Source organism: Mastigoproctus giganteus, chromosome 3 (genome assembly GCF_048544385.1).
Source record: "Mastigoproctus giganteus isolate SK-2022 chromosome 3, ASM4854438v1, whole genome shotgun sequence".
Classification (NCBI taxonomy): domain Eukaryota; kingdom Metazoa; phylum Arthropoda; class Arachnida; order Uropygi; family Thelyphonidae; genus Mastigoproctus; species Mastigoproctus giganteus.
The window spans coordinates 178621721-178649071 of record NC_143577.1 but is presented as its reverse complement, the minus strand read 5'-3'; the positions used below and the strand labels follow the sequence as shown (position 1 = coordinate 178649071).

Below are 27351 nucleotides of genomic sequence, written 5' to 3'. Positions count from 1 at the left end.
TAGTTTTCCAGAAGCTGAAATTTGCAGAACTGAAGCCTTTCTGGGTAAAAGCATCCTTCTGTTCTTTTCGCAAATCTGGTTGCCCTTCTCTGCAGCAGTTCTACATCCTTCCTCTAGGCCTGTATAACAATAATCAAGATGCAGCCTAACCATGGCCTTATACACCTCGTTATCCCTGCTAGTAAAGTTTCTATGCATTATTGACAAAGTCCATGAGCTGTTCCAGTGCATGTCTGCACTGCTCAGAGAATTTCATATCTGTTTGTTGTTTGTTATTTGGTTTTTAGGAGCATTAGCAACTAAGGCCATATTGCTCCGGGATATGCGGTGGTCATTCCCTGACCTTTCCACATCCTCCGTATTTGGTAGTGACGGGCTCAAACCCAGGTCTAATCAAGAAGCGTGTGCTACACACTGCTGCTTCTTCCCACCTGGCTACGGAGGCACCAATTTCATATCTGACTGCATAATTACCCACCCCCATGTATTTTTCATTTTCAACTACCCTGAGTGTAGTGCCACACAGCTGATAAGTTACTCTGCGATTACTGTTACCCATATGCAGTACATTTCTTTTGTCAACGTTAAACTTCAACTGCTATTTCTCAGCCCATTGGCCCAATTTTCCTAGATCTTGTTAAAGATCCTGCAAACTTTGACATTAAGCCAAACTTGATCCTCCACCCTGCAAACTTTGACATTAAGCCTAATATATCTTTATCAATATCATTAATAAATATTAAAAACAACAATGGGGCCAGCACTAACCTCTGGGGGAACTCCAATGATAACATTATCCCACAAAGAGCAGTGCCCATTGATCACCACCCTCTGTCTTCTTCCACTTAACCATTCCTTTATCCATAGCAATAACCTGCCCTTAATGCCACATTGCTCGTTTATACAGCAATCTTTTATGTACAACGGTATCAAAAGCTTTCCTGAAATCCAAGTATATGATATCCAACTTATTTTTTGCATCCAGTTCCTTGGGCACTGCATCATAGTAACCTATCAGATTGATTATACAAACCATCCCTTAACAAATCCATGCTGTGACTGCAGTATAATTGCATTACTTCTTTAATCAGTGATATCACTGTCTCAACAGCATGAGCAAATATTCTTGCACCCCCTTCTATTCAAGTGTATCCATCCCTGTTAAAAACAATCTCTCCTCTCACACAGGCCACACTGAGAAAAATTATACCCCATGAGCTTTGTACATTCCCTCCAGTGTTGAATGGATTGACAAGCTCTCAACATGTACTCCCTCCTGTTGTGTCTGGGCAGGATTGCAGACACTTTCAAATTCAATCCTAACTTGCAACTTTTTCTCAACGTTGCCCTGTATTTGTTAAGTAAGTCTTTTCTTCTCTTCTCATCTCCTACTCTTAATATCATTAGTGAAATATTTACAACAATATCACCTTTTGTGCCCTTAAAACATATTTGCATAACATCATCTACTTTCGACCCTGGGAGACATACTCTGGTCTTATTCCATCTATCCTTCTTGCACATTATATTTCCTGTTTCCCTGACAATAGTCACAAACAATAATCACCTCCTGTGGAACCAGCACATTTTTCCTCATTCTCGTCCAGTATCTAGGTTAATTTATCACAGAATGGAGGAAATTTTACAAAGCACTCAACTGGCTGCAGGTTAAAAGGCTTTACAAAGCCTTTACTTGTAACTTAATGTTTATCTCTTTCAGTAATGGAATTCTTTAATTCCAAACAGCTAGAGAAATTAAAGAATGCCATTACTGTGTATCTTGCCCTACCTTCCTCAGTGAGGGAAAACAGATTACTGATTATGCATTTTGTCATTGTAACCCGGTGAGTGCATACAACCCTCAAGGCAAATAACGTATCTGAGGGTGTCCAAAACTGTTCAATCTAATAGGGGTTGAGGGTGGTGACCTGGCTATCCAAGATATAGGTCATCACCCCATCTAGGCTTTGATAACTGCAGATATCATGTTTTTTCCAGTGCTTGTTTCCCACCTTGTTTATTACTCATTTCCTCTCTGCAAAAGTCGAAAAAAAAAAAAAAAACTACCCTTTCAGAACATGTTGAGTCTTTTCAAATTTAATGGTACAAGAGTCTCCATAAGACAGTTTGTGATTAAGAGAGCCCTGTCTTCATTACATATCAAATTCATTTGTGTTGTATTGTGCTGTTCAGTTAAAAAATAATCAAATATACTAGACAAAATCCATATTACTTCTCACTGCAGAGAAAGTTTTAACAGGTGTACTTTAATCCTCAACCAAGATGACTTGGGGAAGATGCCAACTTTAGACATGGCAGTCATCACTACTTTAACATGAACATAAATGGTCAAGCATGTATGGTACTGATGAGCAAAAGTTCAGGCAACACAAACTAAAACTATCTGAAGTTATAGATCTTTACCTGTAACTTAATGTTTACCTGTTTCAGATCTTTAAATGGAGATGTTAAATTTGGACTGGTTATCTTGTACAAGAGTCAAAAGCATAAAAATTTTCAATGAGGAGAGCTTTATTACACTTAAATTTAAATAAGTAAAATAAGGGAGCACCGAAGTCAATCAAACCCACGAGTTTGCATATGGGTTCTCATGTCAAATATGATCATTAGAAATGCGAAAAGGATACAATTAATTTCTCCAAATTTTTTTCATCACATTTGTCCAAAGATGAATAAAACAAGCCAACTTATCACCAGTGGATCAACATTTACCAAACCCACAGTGTGGTTATAACCACACTATGGAAGGAAGGGATTTTTCACCCTTCTTAGGAACTTGCTGAATATGAGAAAATTTCCAAGTAGAAGGGGAAAACCACCAGTGAAAAAAGAAAGTGAAAAAAGGTGACACAGAACAAGAGCAAGCTAAAGGGCACAGGTTTTAAAAACAAGTGGAAAAATGCTATCAGAACCTGAAGGTTTCTTAGTATCAAAACTATTGATAATTTTTCTGACATCCCTCAGTCAGAAGACCATGGGGGGGGCTCTGGGTGAAGCCTACTGGGTATGGTAGAAGGAGGTGATCAATAAGTGAGTTCGATGAAAAGTAGAATGCTAGTAAGTCAGCTTTACCTTTAGTTGAGGATGCAATAGAACCATCAGGTTTTAACAGAGGTGGGAGTACAGATGGATAGAAGTTGCAGGTAATGGCTTTAGCAGGAGACTAAAATGTTCAACTACCCTTAGACAGGAAACAAGTTTTATACTGAACCTGTTCAAAAACAAGTTTGGATCAATTAATAATTGTTTTACAATTGTTGTGAGCTTTGCTGTAAAACAATTAATCTGGAGGTTTGGATGCAAGGCAACTGCAATGTGCAATATTCTTATTTTGAACAGCCTTGGTGCATTTATTGGAAAACCAGTTTAGATAAGAAATGCGGTTTTAAAGTGGAATGTGATATAATGGATTTTTTATTATTATTATAATTATTATTACTAGCCATATAGTGCAAGGAAGCCTGAGGCTTATGCTGCACCAGCTAAAAAAAATTTCCAAGTTACCCAGAGTGAGAGAGAGAGAGAGAGAAGTAGAAGGGAATCACCAAGAAGAGAAGAATGAAGATATCCAGCTCAGGACCCTGGGTGTGCCAAGCCCATACTCACCAGATGTGAGCCCCTGGGGCTAATTATTATTATTAGAAGTTTTTGGGGACGATAAATACGATGAATACGATGATTTGCTGACACACAGCGGGTGGTCTCCTCCCCAGTCACAATTTGCTAGATATTAGTGTGGCAGCTCCGAAAAGACCGAAAACTGCTCTCTTCAATTTCCTGCCAATGGCGGCATGGCGACCTAACCATTGACAAAGACGTTGAATAATTAACGTTAAGATCTAGCAGAAAGATCCCAGAAAACACCAAAAAAGTCTCACCAACGGAATCCTCTTCTAAACGTGTCTATGGAGAACATAATTCCAGAAGTATGGGGCACTTTAAGCACTTAAATTAAACAAAGTATCAGGAGCTCGAATTATTGCGTCTGCATGCCGAGACCTCCAAGCGCGCGTCCACCATATACATAGAGTGGAGAAGTCATAGATTTAGAGAACGTGTGGACGTACCAAGGTGCTTCCGATGCTGCAATTACGGCCACACATCACACACCTGCACCCAAAAAGAAGCAACATGTGCTCTGAAATGGGCCACAATTACAACAGTTGCCCAAATAAAGAAAAAGATCCCATCTGCACCAATTGCAAATCCCTGAGGTTAGATTATGCCCATTCCACATGTGACAGAAATTGCCCAACCTACCAGAAAGCTAAGAGTTCATACCAGCCACGAATCAGTTATGGCGATACACCATAAGAATTTTAATAATGGAATCCTAGTGGTGCACCAAATAAACGCGCAGCGGGCCAGAGCAGTGGCCGACCAGGTACGGCAAAACGCTGATGAGGCTAACGCAGATGTATCCTGATACAGGAGCCCTACACTCACGCAGGGCAAGTCAAGGGCTACCCGCTCCGATATAAAATTGTACAATGCAACGAAGACACTCCGAGGGCGGCAGTGGTAGTATGGAACCCGGAGATAACCACGAAAAAAATACCACAACTCTGCACGCCATGGGCAGCATGTGCCCATATTATTAGCTCTGTTGGCAGTCTGGAGACCCGCTAGGGGGCCGAATGTGAACAGGTACATACAGGTTGTATGTACCTGTGCTCCATATTATTTTTAGTTTTGTTTATTTAGGAAGCAGTATTTTGTTACCTTTCAGTGCTACTACTTCAAGAAGGACTCGTGCAAATGCCAGATGGGACCATTTCGTTTTAAGAATGGACAAAAGATAAGTACTGTTTAAATTTCTGCATGCTCTTTGCTGTAATCGCTTTACCAGCGTGTTTGGCCATTGTCCATTTGTTGCGACAGTTCTCCCCAGTGATGTCCCAGAACAAGCTGTGTGAACTTGCCTGGACGTCCATGGTCTGCTAAAGCGTCCCATTTATCCTCCCCCCCCCCGTACATCGTAGGATAATAGCAAGCAAACCTTCAGGTAGCCTTTTGTCTGACATACGCGCTATAAACAATTGAGGTTGACAGATTTCCTTGTCTAATCCCGTACTGTGTGATCATTACACCAAACTGCCACCTTTACTGTACTCTTACATAGTTTCTTTTCTCAGGACAGCATATCCAAGTTTAATATTGAATTTGTGTTGGATAACATGGAATAGGGAATCAGTATGGATGGAAATAATACTGGTGTCAGAAAACTTACAGATATATCTGAGGGAGGAAACGACAGCACCCCCTTATTGCTTTCCAAAATGCCACAAACGTCTCCTGAGAAAGATATTGCTGGTGGTTTATCTACTGATCAAAAAGCTGGGACAACCGCAAATTCTGAAGATAACAAAACGACTGAAGAATTAAATATTACTGAGGACGCATCTTTGGTCTATGAGGTGATTTCAAAAATGCGTAAAGATACGAGGAGCTTTGTTTTGGGAGAGGCCAATAAAGTAACTAAAAAGGGCAGGAGATGCTATTATGGACAAATGGTCCAAACTTGAGAAAGTAACAACAGCCCTCCTGATAGAAAATGAAATACTGAAGGCCACTAATCATGAAATAAATATGCGAGCTAATCTTCTAGACAAAATAATACAAACCTTTTCCACAATGACTCCAAATAAAACAGATTATGTACAAGAGCCAGAAGTTTAGTCTCCTGCTGATAAGAAAGTGCAAAATGAGGACCTCCTACTACAGGGATCCCCTTCTGTTAGATCTTATGCTGATGTAGCCCGAAATAGACCCACACTGAAGGAACAAATAGCTAAACCTAGTAAGAATGTAATGGTACTTAGAGCGTTAGAAAACAGCAATTTTAAAACCAGCGCTGATCTAAAAACCTTGGTAACCAATACTTCGAAGACAGAATTTAAAACAGTCAAAATAAAATCAATCAAATTAGCACGCAACAAAAGCGTAATTTTGGAAACGGCCTCTCAGTCGGACTTAATTAGTATCTCAACATCTGATTCCTTGTCCTCTGCAGGAATCTCTATGGGAGTTCCTAAAAAAAAGTAACCCTTCCATAATTATCTACGACGTACCCAAGGATCTAAGTAAGGAGGACATAATAGAAGAACTGTATAATAAATATCTAGCTGACTACGACTTTACAATGGAGGAGATTAAGAAAGAAACCTCGTTCAGATTCACAACTAAGTCAAGGTCCTTGTCATTGGTACACTAGGTAATCAGTTTCTTCCCCAAAAATTTACAGGTCTATTTTTTTTTTTTTTTTTTTTTCGTCAATAGACAGAATATTTCTTGCTTGTAGCTCACATAGGCATAGGCCATTTACAATAGTTACTAAGTGCTTTTTGTGCTTGGGATATGGGCACACAACACAATACTGTACCCATAACTCCCCATCCTGTGGACATTGCACCTGTAGTGGTCATGTGCATGCAGAATGCCCTCATAAGGATGAGCCTGCCTGCTGCATAAATTGCAAGAGGCGTAAAAGAGACTTTTGGCACTCCATCCGCGATCCTAACTGCCATGAATATAAAAGAGCTCTAGAGATTTCACGATTAAGGACCGCTGATGAATGAGGCAATTCTTGACTCCAAATGCCCAGAACTTTTGCGTATCATAGATCTTGTAAGACAACGGACCAACTATGGATACATTGTCTTTTACCAGTTCTTCATCTGCAGATGAATTAGTCTCTGAACTTAGCCTGCTTCAACTGAATGCTCAGCGGTCACGATTGGTGGCCGATGAAATCCGAAAGGTAACCGACGAAATTAAATATGATATTATAGCCTTACAAGAACCATACCATTTCCACGGTAAAATAACCGGATACCCTATCTCTTTTAGGGTTATTCAGCCGGAACATGCTGAACTACATATTGCCTTCCTCATAGTTAATTCTAAATTGGATGTAGTCATGATAATTAGTCTTACTAATCAACACGCTATCTGCATAAGTGTCTACTCCTCATGGCTCTTACTTTTAGTTTCACTATACTGCCCACCAACTTCCGACATTACTCTTCATCTTGCCTACCTCGATCAAGTTATTTCTTTGGTAGGTACTGCCAAGCTTATTATAATGTCAGACATTAATGCCAAATCCAGTCTATGGCACTCCAACCATACTGATAACAAGGGTTCACTCATAGAAGACTTTCTCCTTTCACATGAGCTGACGATTCTAAATAAACCCGGCTCGCCTTATAGGCTTCAGCTCTCTTCAGCTTCTACCTTCAGCTCTCTAAATAGCGAATCAAATATAGACATCACTGTTACTCCTTACACCGTTTCTTCAAACATTAATGACTGGACATAAATACTAACATTTGCTCAAGTGACCATCGTGCGATCACCGTGCTATACGGAAAAGTAGCCCCTCGCATCTCGTCCCTCACATCTCGCCTCCCACATCTCGCTCCTGGAACATTTCGCCCCAAGTAGATAATGAGTAGGTTACAAAAATGTAAATACAGTCAATTCTCGATAACTCGAATTTTTATTGAAGTCCAGTTCCTTTAGTGGAGATTTAATGTTAAACTCTGTCGACTACTCGAACTGAACTTCCGATAACTCTAATTTTTCCAAACAAATTTTCAAAATTACATTCGTGTACAAATTGTGGAACAGTGACTAATCTTATAGGAGTCTTTTCAGTAACAAGTGAATCTTGTTCTAATTTGTCTAAATTCGAACAATAAAAGTTCCTGCATCTGGCTCTTCTCACATTTCCTGGCGCAGTGGACAGCGCACGTTTACTGTTTTCACCACCTCATTATCGGTGGTGCATCGCGTGAACAAGCTGAGCGTCGCAGGCAGAGCAATATCTTCATATTATTTTTGTATCTTGATTGATTAATCCTGTGTGTACAATGGCAAAAAGTGTTTCGTCAATAAGAGGCAAAAGAAAATTGGTAGATGATGACAACCACATTTATGTGTTTTCAAAGAGAACTCTAGATGAAAAACATGGAATCTGGGTTTGTGAAAAACGTTCAACCTGCAAAGGGCGTGTTTGGACAGAGGGTTTGGAAGGCCGAGCTGTGAAAGTCGTAACTAAACATAACCATGCAGCTCAAGCTGCAGGTTGGAAGCATTGCAATTGATTGGTCAAATACGGCAACATGCAACAACCACGAACGGCCACAGCAAATTGTTGCATCAGTAATTGCAGAGGCTCATGCCAATGTCACGGCATTACTTCCTAAGAAGGATTCACTTAAACGAACCATTCGTCATGTTCGATGCAACAATGGTACTCCTGCTTTACCGAGCAATCTCCAGGACCTAGTAATTCCACAAAATTATCAAGAAATTATCATCGATGGCAATGTACAACAGTTTTTGATGTATGATTCTCAGGACGAACTGCTCCCGGGTTGCATGCTTTTTTTTCCACTAGTAACAATCTTTAGTTATTGGCGGTAGCCAGGAGTGGTTTTCTGATGGAACTTTTAGCACAGTACCAACGCATTTCCAGCAGCTTTATACAATTCATGTGGTTCAATTCAATGTAGTCATTCCAGTGGTCTACGCGCTTCTGCCAAACAAAACTCGTGCCACATACGTCAAGTTGCTTCAGGAAGTTAAAAAATCTACAACCGGGTTTCCAACCCCAGCAACTTATTACAGATTTCGAACAGTGCCATGCAAACCTTCCAACAAAAATTTTTCATCTTTCCCAAAGCGTTTGGCGAAAGGTACAGAATGAAGGTTTAAAAGCCCGATACGAACAAGACCATGAATTTGCTCGTTGGATCCAAATGATTCCAGCATTGGCATTTGTCCTCCTGTTAACGTTATTCAAGCATTTGAAGATTTAGTTGAAGCTGATGACTTCCCCATTGAAGCTATGATGATTGCAATCTACTTTGAAGATACATATATTGGAAGACAGCGAAGAGGCCGGCAATTACCCATTTTTTCCATCGAATTGTGGAATGTTTACACACGAACACTGAATGATCAGCAACGTACCAACAACGGCGTGGAGGGGTGGCACAGGGGATTTCAGGTAACTTGTGCTACTTCATTCCCAAATATTTACCGATTCATTGATTCTTTAAAGAAACAACAAGGGCTACACAATTTCGAAATTACACAACTAATTGTCGGTAATTCAGGCAATCAAAGAAACAAGAAGTACACTGCAATTTCTGCTAGAATCTAAAGAATAGTCCAAGATTTTCAAAATCGTAATGTGATTGATTACCTTAGAGGCATTGCATACAACTTCGAGTTTTAATCAATAATAATGTGCATTTATTCTATTAAAACAAAATAAATTAGAATTATTAAAAAATTAGGTGTATCATTTACATTTCTGTAGCCTACTCAATATCTGCAGGAGGCAAAATGTGTCGGGGGCGAAACGTGCTGGGAGCGAAATGTGGTAGGCGAATTGTGGTAGGCGAAATGCGAGGGGCCACTTTCCCGGATCCCGATCACCTCCGTGATCGGGATCCGGGAAAGCTCTGCACAATCATATAATCCTCCACTACAGGACCTCAGAAGATTTTCTTTGTGACGCATCATGTGGAACCGGTTTAATGACTCAATCAACACTGATTTCCCAATTGAAACCATAAACTTCATCCATCACTTTACGGCTTCTGAATTAGCTTCCTATGTTAATGATGCTCTCAGCAACGCGTTATAAAGCAGCCAAAAATAAAATTCAGTCTTCCCATCCCACTCCATGGTGGAACCGAGAACTCACTCTGCTTCGTCAGCAAGTGCATCAGGCTAGGCGTACTTACCAACGACATCACAAGAACTGGCCACCTCCATGTCGAAAGTCTTAAAACAGAATATCAGGTTCTCAAAATACAATACGTCAAAACCATCACTATCTGTAAAATAAAATCTTGGCAGAACTTGGTTACTTCTACTGGAAATGGAGACCCATGGGGCCTTGTTTATTGCCTGACAAGGAACAAATCCTATTCCCCTACTATTTATTGGTCGGTACCTGCAAACGGCACCGAAACTCTCACCTGGAAGGACACCATCAACACTATCTTGGACAATCTGCTTCCTTCTGATCGCCCAGAGGATGACTGGACTACTCATCAACAAATAAGACAGCTCAATATCTCTTACACTACTACTTCTGAATCTTAGCCATTTACGCAGTTGGAGGTGGACACAGCTGTCCTAAAAATTAACAAGTCTGGTTGTCCAGGCCTCGACCTTCATGACGGCATCTTTATCAAACAATTCCAAAAGGTACGTCTAACGGTTCTTCCGACTCTGTTCAACAAATGTCTGAATTAAAGCACATTCCCAGTTATCTAGAAGATAACTCTTCTTAAACTAATTCCTAAACCTTCAAACACCCAAAGTGGCAAGTCCTTCCGTCCTATTGCTCTGTTATCGCATTTGCCCAAAACACTTGAAAGGCTGATTGCTATAAGACTCACTTCATTGTTCACGAACACCTCTCTTGTATCAGACGATCAACATGGTTTCCGAACTGGACGAGGAACTGAAGAAGCAGTCGTTGAATTCCTTTCTCGAGTTAACTCTGCAAATTCTAAATACGTTCTTCCTATTTTTGTTGATTTTTCTACGGCGTTTGATCTGTTATGGTTGTCTAGTTTGTTTGCTCACTTACGTTCTGCCGATTGTTCTCTTCCTCTCTATAACCTTTTAAGAAGTTATTTTGAAAACCGTACAGTTTTCTGTTATTTCTGGATCTAACTCCGTCTCCCGCTCTGTCACTAGGGGCTGCCCCCAAGGCTCTGTTCTTGGACCACTCGTCTGGAACATCGTTCTTGACGAATGGCTCCTTAAAACTATTCCTTATACTTCCAAATTGGCTTATACAGACGATCTCACCCTGCTGATATCCAGGGCAATTCCCGTGCCTCCCTTGAAAGTACTGCCAACTTAGTCATGTCAGATCTCTCTCAATGGTCCACCATAAATAAATTATCCATGTCCTCCACGAAAACTAAAATGATGCTGGTTAAGGGTTCGCTTAATATTTCACGGCCACCTGTTGTAAAACTTCAAAACAAATCACTTTCCATGGTTTCTTCTCTAAAATTTCTTGGTCTTGGTCTGATCATTGATAGTAAACTAAACACTTGGAAGATCTCTCAGAGAAAGTCAAAAAACTTACCTTCTCACTTCTGCATCTCTCTAAACAATCTTGGGGTTTAATTCTCATTCTCTACGGTTATACAGGGTTATTCAAAATGAAGTTCGGGTTTCAAACAATTCCTGTACACACGTGAGCAGACACAGGAAGAAAGAAATATTTCCAGAATGCAAGTATAGTAATTAAGTTTTTTTACATACCTGAAAAATGTTCAATATGAGAGCCTTTAGTGAAATCGCCCAAAATCGCACATTCTGCTTATTCACTTTCCCCGACAAATGGAAGGTCGATTCATCAGAAAAAATCACTCTGTCAGCAAAGTGGCGTTGCACAACGGTAACAGATTTACTTACATGAAACTCCAACACAGTAAAAGCTTTCTCATTACATTCCGAAGCCATGTCACAACAGAGAAGAACTGGCGTCACAGGCAAACGAACGACTGCACGGTGGTATGCGTCCAACGCCATCTGGTGGTTATCCGTGCAGAATACCGATCATCGCGAGCATGGGAACGAAACTTGAGATATTATGCGTTCTTTCGAGATGGCTACAAATGATTATGACACGTGCGCTTTCCCAAAAAAAAAATTCTGAAACCACGGACTTCATTTTAAATAACCCTGTATTACAAAGCTGTGTTTCTACCAATTTGTTCCTATGGCGTGGCCGCCTGGTTCTGGCATGTTAAGAAGGTACAGACTAAAGTACAGACTAAACTTCACAGGATTCAACGTTAAATGCTTTTTTTTTTTTTTTTTGTCCCTACAAGAATAATTTCAGACTTGATTTGACAAGTCAGTAAAATTATTCATTTGAGATCAACAGTAATCCAACCAAGAAAAAGAGAAATGGAAATCATGCAGATCTCCCATTATGTAATGTCAAACAATATGAAGCTGAGAATGGCCATGAGAAAAAGAGGCACATTGGAAAATAGACCATCACCAAATTGTAATTGGAACTGCTTAGAGAACCACTAATATTGACCGTGTACTTGGGAGAGGTGGTGAGAAAAAGATCAAAGGTGTTGGTTGTGTGGTTAGGATTGTATGGTTTTGCAGTAGATAAATGAAAAAGTTTCATGAGATTATTAGCAGTAACAAACGTCTCACAATCTCTATCATTTGAGATCTATCAGGTGAGGAGGTGTAACTAGAAACTGCATCCAGCTGGAGTTGTGAAAATTAAAAACCATGAAGAAAAATTACCTCACCCTTAGGGAAAGTCAGGCTGAAGAAAGTTATGTTTCAAAGAAAGGATGTCAAACAGTTCTGAGTGATTAGTGGAGCAGATGAATTTGATAGAATAGGGCAGAGAGATTTTAAGCCACAGATCAAAAAGAGCAGATTCCAAATTATGAAGTCTGTGATAAGGAATATCACAGACTTCATAATTTGGAATCATAATTTGCATAAAACAAATAGTTAAGGCAAGATAACTGAGATTCTGTCAGAAAAATTAAGTGAGGCTTGGCATATTGTAGATAGAAATGGACATCACTGAGAATATACATTTTTCCAAATTTAGATAAGGGATGAGACATCCCTAATCTAAACTAGACTTGAATGTTTTAAGAGTAACTTGTGCTAAATTGCTTGTGTTCAATTACTGGTTATTTTAACCAGTAACTGAACACAAGTTATGTCAAATTTTAAAATTTTTGAGTTATATATCAGATTACAGGTAATCCTGGAAATATGATATATTCTCATATCAGATTACCAGGTTTATCATTATTACATTATCATATTTGCACATATGGGTTATCAGAAAATGATTTTAATTTTTTTTTATTTTTTGTTAGTTGTTGGCGCCATATTGCACCTCCCAAAGTTTTTGCATTTTCTACTCTGATCCAAGCCCAGGGCAGGATTCGAACCCGCAACCTTTGGGTTGCGAGGCAGGCACTTTACCCACCCAGCTAGTCCGATCAGCAGAGAGTATGATATAAATCATATTCTGGTAATGCTTGCATGCAAATTACAAATGGTATGCCCCTAAAATATTCACATTCCAGAAAATTCAAAATAGCTCTCTGATAACTAATTTTTTAAATCAATTTTTAATTTCGATTTATTTTTATTAAGAAAAATTACAAAAATGCAAGGTGTTATTTCTGAACTAACTTAACATGTTAGCTGCCACCTAAATATGAAATAATTCATTCAATATGTCGTAATTTTCAGAATTTTGAAAATAATCAACATTCTAATAACATCCCCAGCATTCTGGAAATTTGTACATAATGGGTGAAAATTAAAAGTATGGAATTCAATGCTAAAAGCAAACACTTATTTTTATGCTGAACTGTAAATCAAAACAACTTAAAATTTTATGAAAAGTTTATTCAAGTACATAAAATAACATCAACACAAGCAAGGAACAAATAAAAAGTATGCCAAGTGTATAACAAAAAGCCAAGCATTACTGCAATGCATTCAATCATTATGCCAATACTGAATAGTTGTTAATTTCATATACGCAGTACTCAACGTGTCTTTATGCTTACAGTACTCACTGGCTGAATGCTTAAAAGTGACCAGTCATGCATTATGGCACAGTGCATGGGGGCATTTTGAAAACAAACATTAGCATTAATAGAGGTATATGATGCAAGAAAACACGCTTATTCAGCATCAGCCAAAAAAAAAAAAAAAAACTTTCCATTTCACCCATCCATTCACTCAAAAAGTCCACTTCTTCCTTGAATTTATTTAAACTATCAACTTCCACAACAAAAGTTGGAAGTTTGTCAACTACCCACTGGCTAAAGGCAAATTTCTGCACACCTACTTGACAACTGTCTTTCCTCAATTTCAGTTTATGCTCCCTCAGGTTTGTAACCTGAGCAAAAGGAAGGATCCCATCAGCATTGAGCCTGCTCTCACTATTCAAGGCCTTAAACACCTCAATCAGATCACCTCACAGGTGCCTAGTCTCCAGACACTGCAATTTGCAGAATTTAAGCCTTTGTTCCCCTCACCAGTCTTGCTGCTCTTCTCTGTACTCATTCTAGCAACTGTATATCCTTCCTAAAATGAGGCTTCCAGACCTGTACGCAGTACTCAAGGTGTGGTCCTACCATTACTTTATACAAAGGGATTATCCCCTCCTTATCCCTGCTAGCAAAATTCCTGTACATCATTGACAAGACACCATGACCTGCGCTGGAGCCTGTTTGCACTGCTCAGAAAACTTCATATCCAATTGCACAATTATCTCCAGGTCTCTTTCATCCTCCACTACTCCGAGTGTAACATCGCACAGTTGGTATATTTCTCTGGGGTTACTGCTACCCATATCAATTGTTTGCATTTGTCAATGTTAAACTTCAGTTGCCACTTCTCAGCCCATCTGCCCAACTTTTATAGATCCCGTTGCAGTACCATACTGTCATTATTATCATTAACAACCCTGCCAACCTTTGTATTGTCTGCAAACTTCGACATTAAGTCTGATACACCTTCATCAATATCACTGATAAATATACAAAACAATGGGCCCAAAACCGAACCCTGGGGGACTCCACTAATAACACTAGTCCACAAAGAGCAGTGTCCATTGATTACCACTCTCTGTCTTCTCCCACTCAACCATCCTTTTATCCATTGTAACAACTTGCCCTTAATGCCATACTGCTCCAATTTGTACAGTAGTCTTCCATGTGCAACAGTATTAAAAGCTTTTCTGAAATCCAAGTACATAATATCAAAATTATTTTTTGCATCCAGTTCCTTTGTGATCACATCACAGTATCCAATCAAATTGGTGAGATAAGATTTTCCCCTTAACAAACCTATGCTGAGTCTGAATTATTACTGAAGTTTTGTCTCGATGATCCTGCAATGCTTCTTTAACCAGTTACTCTATTATTACTTGTAATTACTCGTGACCCCCTTTGATGACACCTTTGTGAATTGGAGATACATTTGCACATCTCCAGTATGCTATTATCCTGTTCAAATTTTAATCTTTAGTAGATTTCCTGATCATAACATTCTAAAAAGATGAGATAACATGTATTCTACTCAGGATACTGAGAATGCAATTTTCTCTAAATGTGAAATCAGTCAATGTGATTTTATTCTCGTCAGTCGATGTGATTTTATTCTCGTACAGTTCTCAGTATTTAGCAAAGGTTTACCCAAAAATCAACATTCTCTCTAAGTTTTGCCTAACTAACTAATCATAACTCCTAATCAACAATAATTTCCATTATCATTGACTGCAAGTTCCACTAAGAAATACCCAGTTAAAAAATTAAAGTATTACTGTAAGCCACTTTTTAAATTTACCTTTGTGGTTCTGTCCATTCATGATCTAAGCAAAAATCGGGGGCTAAGGGATCAATCAAGTCAAATGCAGAGTAGTTCTTCATTGGAGAATGAGGTGTAGCAGGTGTCCATGTCTGTGTAGCAGGGGGTGTGAAAGATAACCGATGATTAGTAGTGCTAGTTGTTAAAGGTGACTGCGAACGACTAAGAAAAATTGCAAACAAAAACAAACCTTTAAGATCATTATGATTATTACAAGCCACTTAAAAAAAAAAAAAAAAAAAAAGTTATATATGTTACAAAGCATAATATTTCTAATCTATAAAAAGGTATATAAGTACAGAAATTATATACTGCCAGTAATAATGAAAGCATTTAACAAAAGGTTAGAAGATTATGATTTTTTTTGTTTTATTTCAGTTGTTCTGTACTCAAATATATGATTTAAGGTACCCCCCACTTCCCATAGGCCTACAATAAAGATTTATGGTCTAAGAAAAATAAAGCCAAGTACACAATATTTATGCAGCATCTATAATCACAGGATGGCGGCATCTATCTGGAAAAAAATATATAATATCACACTAAGTAGTTAAACTAAAAGTGAACCACAAGCTACCATGTTACACTCTTTCTCACTGGCTAGAATTATTTCAGTTTATTATTGTCTGTGAGCACAAGTTACATATTTCAATTTGTTTATACATATTGTGCACAAAAATCGATATACAGCTTCTACATATACATAATCTTACTACCCATAATACAAACAAGTACAAAAAAAAGACAATAGTTTTCAAAAAAAAATGAAAAGAAAAGAAAAAATGGAAAGCATCAAATATTTAAAAAAAAAAAAAAAAAAAAAAAGGATGTTTACAAGTTTTGACAAAAATAGTTTCCAACATGGATCTGGACATTGAAAGAAACCACACATTCAAATGAGTAACCTGAATGATCCAATGAGCAGTTGGATTTATTTTAGAAGAGAGAAACGGGCAAGCTAAGCAACCAACATTATATTCATTCTTAAAGAAAAAAAAAAAAAAAAAAAAGAAAAAAAAAAAAGCCCAATGGAAGAAGATTCCTTCTTCACCTCCAATTGAAACATTACACATAAAAAAATTAAACAGTACTGCTTATACATGTTTTATTTCAATAAATTTTTATTTAATCACCTTTGTGTTATTTACCAATCATAGTATAATATGTACCAATCAAAATAAGTTTGAAAATAGGGCAAGTAATGATTTATTGAACTCAAATGGAACTTTATGGAACTTTCCTGATCATTACTTAAAAATGTGTATGCTATAATGTGCATTTTTACTGTGTTTGTGTTTTTTTGGAATGTGCATTGTACATTATATCAGGATCAGTTGAATTAAATTTCTAATATATTTTTTTTTTGCCTGTGCTCATCAATTGGGGTGAAATCAAGCTTCTTTTTACTCAAGGGCTAGACAATCCTGCAAAGCAACACCTAGTATAATTGTTAATTCAATTTTGAATAAGCTATAATATGGTAAGGAAAAGATACTACATTGATTTTCATGCTGTCAATATTACAAATTCGACTTTGTCAACCACTGAGACATATTACGTTGTTTCTTAGGAGCATCAATAACTTAGATTTTACCACTCCATTTCTAATCACCTGCCATCCCCTCTAATAATTTGTCTAATTCTTACTTAAATTTATTCAAACTATGCATTTCACACAAAATCAGATGGAAGTTGTTTTAAAAACTTTCATCATTTTGATGGATATTTTTGACACAGACCTTAAAGGATCATGGGCCAATAATTGCTATGGCATCAAAGATGTGCATATTGGCAATGTGAATATCTTTCATATGCATGTATATAGTGATCTGTTTATGTAATGATATAATAATAATTTATAGCATAAACAAAGAAATTTTTCATATACAGTGGGGGTATGCCAAAACGAACATAATTGGTTCTAGAATCTCATTCATTATAGCATCTGTTCGTTCTAGCATACATTGAAATAGTGTAACTTCTCTATTACGAACTTCTATTTAACGAATTTCTCTATATTACGAATTTTTTTGCAAAACATTGCACCTTGAAACGAAATTACATGTAAAATTAACCCCATATAACAAAGTGTTAGTCTCTCTATAATGAATTTTTAAAAAAATTAGTAAAAGCTTTGAAGATTTTCAAGCATTTACTGCTAAACAGCCACTCAAATATACTGCCTCCTCCTTCCTTCCGAAATTGCACATTAGCATCTGGAATTAAATAATCATCCTTTTAGTGAACACTTGTGGCTGTTGACGCCCATAGGAGGGTCTTTGTTTCATTTTTGTTACAGTTATTAAACCAAATGGGTTTTCTTAAAAGTGGTCGTAAACTTTACAATAAATAGCGTAGATTTGTAAATTGATGTTGGCTCAGGGGAAAGCGAAATTCGCTGTGGTAAACCTTTAGCATGCTGCGGCGGCAATACATAGAATGCTACCATAGTCAGTTTTTAGTAACGCCTACTGAGTGATATTCACTTCTCACCTCAACTGTACCACGTGTTGACCTTCATGTCAATCATTATATGTTATGTCCGTTCTCATCTAACTGGACCCCCAGTAGATGGTTTTCATGAATTTTTTTTTTTTTTTTTTTTTTTCGTTCGTCATGAATCACAGGCTATATGCTCTTGTTTTTTTTTTTTTTTTTTTTTTTTATCTGAAAAGTAACATGCAGCATACGTTAATCATAAATTTTCTTTTGTGTATATATGAATGAAAGTGGAATAAAAGAAATTCACAAAATCGTATATTTCTTCAAAGGGAGTGATACTGTTCAAATTGGCAAGCGAACGTCATTGAGTAGGCGGTACCTGTACTAACAATTCACTGTATGGCCAGTGCAGTGAAGTTTGCGGTGTATGTATCGGCAAAAGCTGCAGTCCAGTAATTTTTACAATTGCGAAAACAATGTCGAAGAGAAAGTGTTTAAGTATTAATGATAAAGCAAAGATTGTTATGATACTGACCAGGGTTTTAATAAAAAAGATGTTGTGGAGAAATATGGCATATCTGCAAGCAGTTTATCTACGAATTTAAAAAAATCGAGAATCAATTTTAAATGCAATTGAAGGAGGAGCAGACAAGAAGCGAATTAAGTTGTGTATATACGAAGATGTTGATAAAGCTGTTCTAAAATGGGTGAAAATGATACGTGAAAAGAATATCCCAATATCGAGCCTAATAATTAAGCAACAAGCTCTGAAATTTGCACAGTCCCTTGGACATAAAGAATTTAATGCAAGCACTGGGTGGCTAGATAAATTTAAGAAGCGCCACAGAATTGTGGAAAGGGTTATTTGTGGAGAAAGTGTTAATGTAAGCGAAGAAGATTGCAACAGTTGGAGGAACAATACCAGAAGATTTTGGAAGAAAATGAGCATAAGGATGTTTCTAATGCTGACGAAATGGGTTTATTCTTTAAATGTTTACCGAATAGAACACTTGCTTTTAAGGATGATAAATGTTTTGGCGAAAACAAAGCAAAGAAAGAATCACTGTGCTAGTTGGAGCAAATATGACAGGAATTGAAAAATTAAGACTTTTGGTCGTCGGAATATCAAAAAACCCAAGATGTTTTAGAGGCACAAAATCTTTGGAAGTTGACTACACCTTTAATAAAAAAGCATGGATGACAAATGATATTTCTGAAGAATGGATATTAAAACTAGACAAGCGTATAACAAAAGAAAAAAGGAAAATCGTGTTGGTAATTGACAACTGTCCGGCATATCCTGCCAATATTTCTGCCAAATTTAAAAGTGCAAAGTTGTTTTTACCACCAAACGTAACTTCAAAACTCCAGCCAATGGACCAAGGCATTATTAAAAATTTTAAATTTCATTATCGAAAGAGAATAATAATGAAGATTGTCAATGCGTTATCAGAAAATAGAAACTTGGAGGTTACAATTAACCTTAGAGATTGCATCTCTGAACTGACAAAAGTTTGGACAAACGATGTCACTGAATACACTATTCAAAATTGTTTTTCGAAAGCGGGATTTGCATTGAATACAGAAGTCGAACAACGACTGGACAAACAAGATGAACTGCCCCTTTCACTACTGAAAAACCTTTGGATATTATTAGAATCGTCTGGAAACATCGAAAATGAAATAACAATGGATATTTATGTTTATGTAGATCACAGCAGAACATCCAAATGAAGATGAAATACTGCTGAACAGTGTTAGAAGCGACCAGGATCACGAAGAAATTAACGATGACGCTGAAGAGACGCATCAGAACAACCCGTAGAAAAGCCAACTCGCGAAGAAATAATTAACGCTTTTAAAACGGTTCGTATGGGTCTACAGTTTTGGGAAAATGTTCCTGATAATTGCTCTGAACAAATGTGAGGTTTTCTTTGAGACTCAGACAATTTTTTAATTGTACTGTGCAAACGAAAATTACAAATTTTTTTAATTTGTGATATTTACCGGTGAAAATTGTGTAAACGTAATTTAAACAAGTATGTTTTTTAAATAAAATACATTAAAAATAAATGCAGATTCGTTTTCATTTTCCAATTAGATAACAATTTCTAATAAAAAAGATATTCTCTGTATAACGAAATTTCTCTATAACGAATTTTTTCGCTGGATTTATCGAATTCGTTATAGGGAAGTTCGACTGTATATGTATTTAGGGGTAATCCATTCCAGGACTGCAGTCTAGAGCAAAGTTACCATCCAATACAACAATTTAAACAAGAAAAATATAATACAAAATGAAAAATATAGGTGTAAAAATATTATGAAATTAATTTATTTAACTTTTATATACTGTACACAAAATTTGAAAAGCATAAACAATATTCCCCCAGTGAAAATATAAACAAACTTTCCCTAATAAAAATTATAAAAAATCATAAAGAGGTGGAAGGAGAGGAGTCATCATTCCTACTCATCTTAGGTGACTGTCCTGTGGCAGGTTCATAAGTTGGAGGGTGTTTGTGCACCTTTTTGAAGAATGAATCCAGGCTTGACTGCTTTATCCTGGATTTTTGGACCCTCCAAAAGTGGGCCATCAAGGTGTCATTAAAATGATTAAGGCCCATTTTCACAGCGGCAATATCCGGGTGATAATCTTTTATAAGTTTGGATAGTTTATTCCAGCAAGAGAACACTTCTTTAAGGTCCTCAGCTGGAATGCTGACTTTTTTCCCTTGTCCTCGTCCTTCTCGTCCCTGAAAGCTTTCCTCTTCTTCAGTGCCTTTGTCTCTTCATTGTGAAGCTCTGCTAGCTCCTCAAATGATAGCTCCTTCCTGCGGTCCTCCACCAATTCCTGCGGTCCTCCACCAATTCCTCCACGTCCTCCTCATTGATCTCCAGGCCCATGGAACTGCCTAGGCACACAATTTCCTGCACAACAGGCTCTTCCTCCAACTGTTGAAAGCCTTCGAAGTCCCTTGGAGCCACAGTGTCAGGCCACAATGGCCTCCAAGCCGAATTCAAGCACCTAACAGAAACCTTCTTCCAAGCAACCACAATTAGGAAAACAGCATCCGCTATATTGAAGTGACCCTTTCAAAAGTCCTTCAGAGTCACATCACTCGAAGAAGTGGTCTCAAAACATTTCCTGAACAGTGCCTTAGCGTAGAGTTTTTTAAAATTTGCGATCACCTGTTGGTCCATGGACTGGAGGAGAGACATCGTATTAGGTGGCAAGAAGTGAACCTTGATAAAACTGAACTCATCTGGTAATTCTTCCATCAAATTAGGAGGGTAGGCTGGAGCATTGTCCATAACCAAAAGAACCGTCAATGGAAGATCCTTCTCCCTAAGGCAGTCACGGACAGTGGGGCCAAACACCTCAGTCACCCAGTCGGAGAAAAGACTCCTGGTCAACCAAGCCTTGTAGTTGGATCGCCACAAAGCACCAAGGCAGTTTTTCCTGATGTTTTTAAAAATGTTCTAAGGTTCTCTGAATGGTACACGTGCAGTCACCCAAAGCATTGGCACAAAAGAGCAATGCAAACCGGTCTTTCATTGACTGATGGCCAGGCAAGGTGGTCTCCTCCTTTGTGATATATGTTCTGCGTGGTATTCTCTTCCAGAAAAGGCCAGTTTCATCGCAGTTAAACACCTGCTGGGAAAGAAAGCCTCCATCCTTAATTATTTTCTTAAATTTCTGATGATGTTGCTCAGCAGCATCCCTATCTGCACTGGCAGCCTCACCATGCCTCACAACACTGTAATCCAGACCTTTTCCTAAATCTGGTAAACAACCCCTTGGTGCCAAAAAACTCCTTCACAGAACCAGTACTTGTAGCCTTAGTACCAAGTTCCTCAAACAATTGTTTGGCCTTTTCACAAATAATCGCCTCACTGACACTATCACCTGCCATTTGTTTTACGTTAATCCACACTAATAGGAGAATTTCCATCTTTTCCGTGATATTACAACGTGAACTGCTTAATATAGAGATTCCCTTCGCAACCTGTGCACTTATTATTTCTTCCTTGTTTTTAAAAATTGTACATTATTTCTTTCTTAATCTCTAAGTTAATTAGCTTTCTCACTCTTGTGCTGGCCCATGGCTAAAATTATATAGCAGAGTAATTAAAAAATATATTTTCACTGCTAAAGGGAAAATAAGCAGATAACTGAACCTTACAAATGATAACAAAGATGATAACTAATGCTCTAATCAATGCGAGAAATTAGAGCTGGAATCAACTCATCATGCACACGTGCATGCTACATCGGCCGACAGTATTCCTCCACGTTTGTTGTAGCATCCTGATTTCATTATTGATAAAAATTGTTCATTGTAGCAATGTTCATTGTAGCATATCTGACTGTATTTTCGTTTATTGAAGAAAAAACACAAAAATGCAAATACTTTATAACAAGAATAAATAAACCCATCAAAATAGCTAGTATTATGAACACTACTCATAAGTGTCTAAATGACATGAAATAAGTTTTAAATTAACAGCCAATTTCATCATAACAAAATTGTACAATATTGAAATCAAAACATTCTCAGTACGAAAATAGCTGATGGTCACTTTTATGTACTTTAAAAAATCAAATAGTTTTTTGCTTAGTAGTTTTGTATTTTCCGCTCTGAAGCCATTTTCTAAAGAGGCCAAAGAATCCCAGTTGAAGCAGTCCTCTGGCATAGATGCGATTCTCTTAGGAATCACATCTATTATATCACTTCCATCACAGCTGTATTTCCTGGATTTTCATGGATCATCAAAAGCTTTTTCCTCCTCTTTTGCTTCATTTTCCTTGTTTTCAAAAGAAGAAAGTAATCCCTTATCCATGAGTTCCCCTATTAGTGCATTGCCATCTACCTCCACATCTTTTCATCCTTGTTTTTGGACATGTCCTCCTTAGAAAATTCCTCAGAATCTTCTGAGACATCAGTAGTGCGACTGCACTTAAATGCAATTCAGGATGTTTCGGAAGTAACTAGAGTCCATGCGTTGGAGATGAATTGCATCAAGTAATGTAACAAACCTTACAAGTTTTGGTGCATACTGAATCTACCACTGTCAATCTGGCAAATAACATTAGTCAACAGGTAAAATGTTACAAAAACGAAAATACCAATCTTGACTAATTTTATGCTACTGAACACGAAAATTACATTAAAATTTGTTGATTGGCTTTTGTTTTCAAATTATAGCTGGCATCTCATATTAGCAAGTTACTCTGAATTATCAACTATGGCTCTCAGCAAAACGCATGGTAACGCTGCAGTTTCAGTACCACCACGCTCTTATTACGAAATTGGCAACTGTTGCCTTGCTCTGCATCACATGATAAGTTGTTGCCATCTCAAATGTGTCTTCAACTCCGTTGCAGTAATCCTCAAATGTGGCTAGGTACTGGGTGATTTGTTCTCAGTTAACAGTTGTTCTCCGTGAGATTCCTACTTTTTCCACAGTATTTGTGTGTGTGTGTGTGAAAGATTAATATTCCCTGTAATTGTGTGAATAGTCCAGATGACTTCTGTTATATATGTGGAGAAGTCACGTTAGCTTCAAGAAAGCATCCCCTAAGTCGAGCCATAAAAAAGCCTACTTCTTGTACTTTGGGTGTAAAGTAGGACACCAGGACAAGAACTGGGCTCCACACATATGTTGCACTAAGTGTTCATCAAAACTCAATGCGTGGGTTAATCTAAAGGGACGTTTTATGCCTTTCGCAGCGCCAATGACATGGAGGGAGCCAACAAATCACATCACAGACTGTTACTTCTGTATGGTGATTCCTATTAAAAAAGGGATGATAATAAAGAAAAAGTGGACAGTGACGTACACAAACATACCATCTTCAATTCATCCAGTGACTCACAATGAATTTTTACCTATTCATGAACCACCCGACCATTTTTCTCTATACTCTGATGAAGATGAAGACATTGATATACAACTGGATACAAAAAGAAGTACAGCAGCTGTTTACATCACAAAATCAACCATTTTGTCCAAACCTTTATCCTTCCGAATCATATAAAATCACAGAAAATGAGCTTAATGGCTTCATCAGGGGTCTCAAACTGCCAAAGAATAAGGCAGAGCTTTTGGCCTCGAGGCTACAACAGTGGAATCTTCTAGACTATTCTGTAAAAGTAACAACATTTCGTACTCGAAATAAATTCTAAAAAACAGAAGGTGAACTCACTGTTTAGAGATGTTGAGGGTCTAATGGCAGCAATGAACATGATGCACGTTCCTGAAGAATGGCAACTATTTATAGATGCTTCTAAGGCTAGCCTAAAGGATGTTATTACACAATAGAAATATGCTGCCTTCAATACCTCTTGTGTCTGCCATCCACAAAAAAAGAAAAATAAGCAAACATGGACAACATCCTCTTAGATGTACACTGTCAGAATTCTGAGTGGCAAATATGTGCCGATTTAAAGATAATTGGCATTTTATCGGGACTACAAAAGGGTTACACTAAGTTATTGTTGCTTTCCTTGCGAGGGGGATAGTCATGCCAAGTATACTCACTACAAGAAGAGGAGTTTGCCTCAACAAAAATCATTAACACCTGAAATGAAGAACGTAGCATTCGAACCTAATTTTTTTTTTTTTTTTTTTTATGTAAACTCCAAACACGAGAGGTATTAGAACTTATAGTACTTAGTACTGTGCTTGGATTGGAGGTTGAGAAGATGAAAGAAGATATTTGTTGACATTGGACTTGAACTTCTGTAGACTGTAATTTTCAGGAAATACGTATGAAGGAAGGTTGTTCCAGAAAACGGCAGTTGAATAAATAAACGAGGAAGATGAAAAGTTGGTTCTGTGAGTTTGAAGTTGGACAGTAAATGGATGTTGGCTGGTGGCGGCACATGTTTGGACCATTTTGAGAGAGAGAGCGTGAATTATAGAAGCCAACTCAGAAGAACAGTGCCCATGGAAGTATCTGTAGAATCCTTTTTGCGAGATATAAGACAACACTGAGTTTTAGAAGGGTTGAAATCAACTAAGTTGTCTTTGCGCCACTGGAGAATTACCTGAAGATCGGCATTTAAGGAATTGGTAGCAGATTTTCGAGAAATTGAAGCTGATTGAGCAGGACAAGGTTTCTCAAAATGGAAAGTGGAATGCAATGTGCTACCATCGGCAAAACTATGGATAGGATTTCCAGTCAATAGAAGAAGGTCATTAATATACAAGAGGAAAAGAGTGGGGGAAAGAACTGAACCTTGGGGGACACTGGCATTAGTGGAGAAGTTAGAAGACAAAGAGCCATCTACCATCACCCTCAGTGAGCGATCACAGAGAATACTGGATAACCAATTACTAAAAACAGTTGGCAAACCATAAGATGGAAGCTTGTTTAGAAGACCTTTATGCCAAACACGATCGGAAGCCTTTGAGATGCCAAGAGCAACTACTTGTGTTTCCCCCGAACCTTTCCATTGAATTAGTCCATAAATGGGTAACATAAGCAAGAATATCACCAGTGGATCGACACTGACGAATCCATACCGACAATCGTTGATCAGACAGAAGGTTTCTAGGTAGTTTAAGAGTTGGCGGTTAATTGATTTCTCCATTACTTTAGAAAGAGTAAAAGTAATTGCAATGGGACATGATTAGACTGTGGTTCGAGCCCGTGACCCCCAAATACGGAGGATGCGGAAAGGTCAGGGAATGACCACCGCATATCCCCACAGATGGCCTTAGTTGCTAATGCTCCTAAAAAAAAATCAAATAACAAATAACCAAAATAGCAATGGGACGTTAATTGGATGGGAGGAATTTGTCACCCTTTTTAGGAACTGGCTGGATATGAGCAATTTCCAAGCAGAAGGAAAAACACCTTTGGAATAAGAAAGTGAAAAAAGGCGGCAAAGAATAGGAATAAGTTCAGGAGCACAGGTTTTGAGAATAAGTGGAGAAATACCATCGGGATCTAGAGCTTTCTTAGCATCAAGATTCGTCAAAATCCTTCTGATATCTTTTTGACGGAAGACTGCAGGAGGCATTGAATGGAGCGTGTTGGGAATGGCGGGAGGTGTTTTTTTTTTACCAAGGTCATTAATACATGAGTTGGAAGAAAAATGGGATGCTAGCAGGTCAGCTTTATCCTTGGCTGAAGTGGCAACAGAACCATCTGGTTTGGACAGAGGTGGGAGCAGAGATGGGCAAAAGTTGCGGCCAATAGCTTTGGCAAGAGACCAGAATATTTGGCTGCCATTAGGGCAAGAAGCAAGTTTTCTACTCTTAGCCTGTTCAAACTCTAGTTTGGACTGATTAATAACTGCTTTACAATTGTTGTGAGCTTTGGTGTAGGCAGAAAATGAAACTGGAGATTTAGAAACAAGCCAATTACGATATGCAACATTCTTCTCTTGAACAGCCTTAGCACATTTATTGGAAAACCAAGGTTTAGATAAAGGACGAGATTTTAAAGTGGAGTGTGGGATAAAGGATTCCATTCCTCCAAGAATAATTTCACTGACACGATCTGAGCAAACATCAGAAGTTTTTGTTGACATCAGAAGTTTTGAAACAGTAATCTGACCAAGGAAAAGAAGAAAAGAAGTCTCGCAGGTCATCCCATTTTGCATTCTTGTAATGCCAAACAACACGAGGTTGGGAATAGCCATGAGATAAAGGTTCCATTGGAGAAGAGACAATCACCAAGTTTTGATCTGAAGTGCCTAAAGGACCTCTCACTTCGACCTTGTACTTAGAAGGGTTGTTTGTGAGAAAAAGATCAAGCGTATCGGCTGTATGTTTAGGATTATCCAGTATTCTTGTAGGTAAATGAACAATCTGTGATAGGTCATTAGTAATTGCAAAAGCCTCAGCATCTCGACCAGCTGGGTCGGTGTGACTAGAAAATGGAAGCCAGCTGGAGTTGTGAACATTAAAATCACCACGGAAAATTACCTCACTGTTAGGAAAGTTGGACTGGAGAAAGTCAAGTTGTAGAGAGAGAGGAAGTCAGAGAGCTCCAAGTGATTAGTGAAATTGGGAGAACGGTAGAGACAACAGATGAATTTGACGCAATGAGGTAGAGAGATTTTAAGCCAGAGAAGATCAAAGAGAGGAGATTCCAAATTGCCAAGTCTCTGACAGGGAATATGAGAATGGACATATGCACAAGTACCACCTTTGAGGCAAAGGAATCATACAGCGAATAATTTGGGCTTCTGAGATGAACAGTAGTTGAATCAACCGATAACTGAGATTCTGTCAGAAAAAGTACATGGGGTTTGGAAGACTGCAAGTGGAAATGGACATCGCTGAGATTAGAATTGAGACCATGTATATTTGTGAAATGAATTAGGAAGTGCTTGGGAGATTTAGATCTTTTCGCAGATAAGCTTGCTCTATTAGTTTGACAATTCATGGTGTATTCAATAGTAAGAAAAAGTGGGTGGGACATGCTGTATGAAGTAATGAAAT

At 38.0% G+C, this 27351-nt stretch overlaps 1 protein-coding gene across 1 annotated transcript in view; it reads right to left on the bottom strand.

Annotated features, from left to right (window-relative positions):
* The window catches only part of shtd (anaphase promoting complex subunit 1), a 989031-nt gene that overhangs the window by 882828 nt on the left and 78852 nt on the right, over positions 1-27351 (bottom strand). Inside the window, exon 6 of the mRNA XM_090370159.1 lies at positions 15427-15609. Within this exon, the coding sequence (XP_090226285.1) occupies positions 15427-15609 (183 nt within the window). The remainder of the gene's footprint in view (positions 1-15426; positions 15610-27351) is intronic.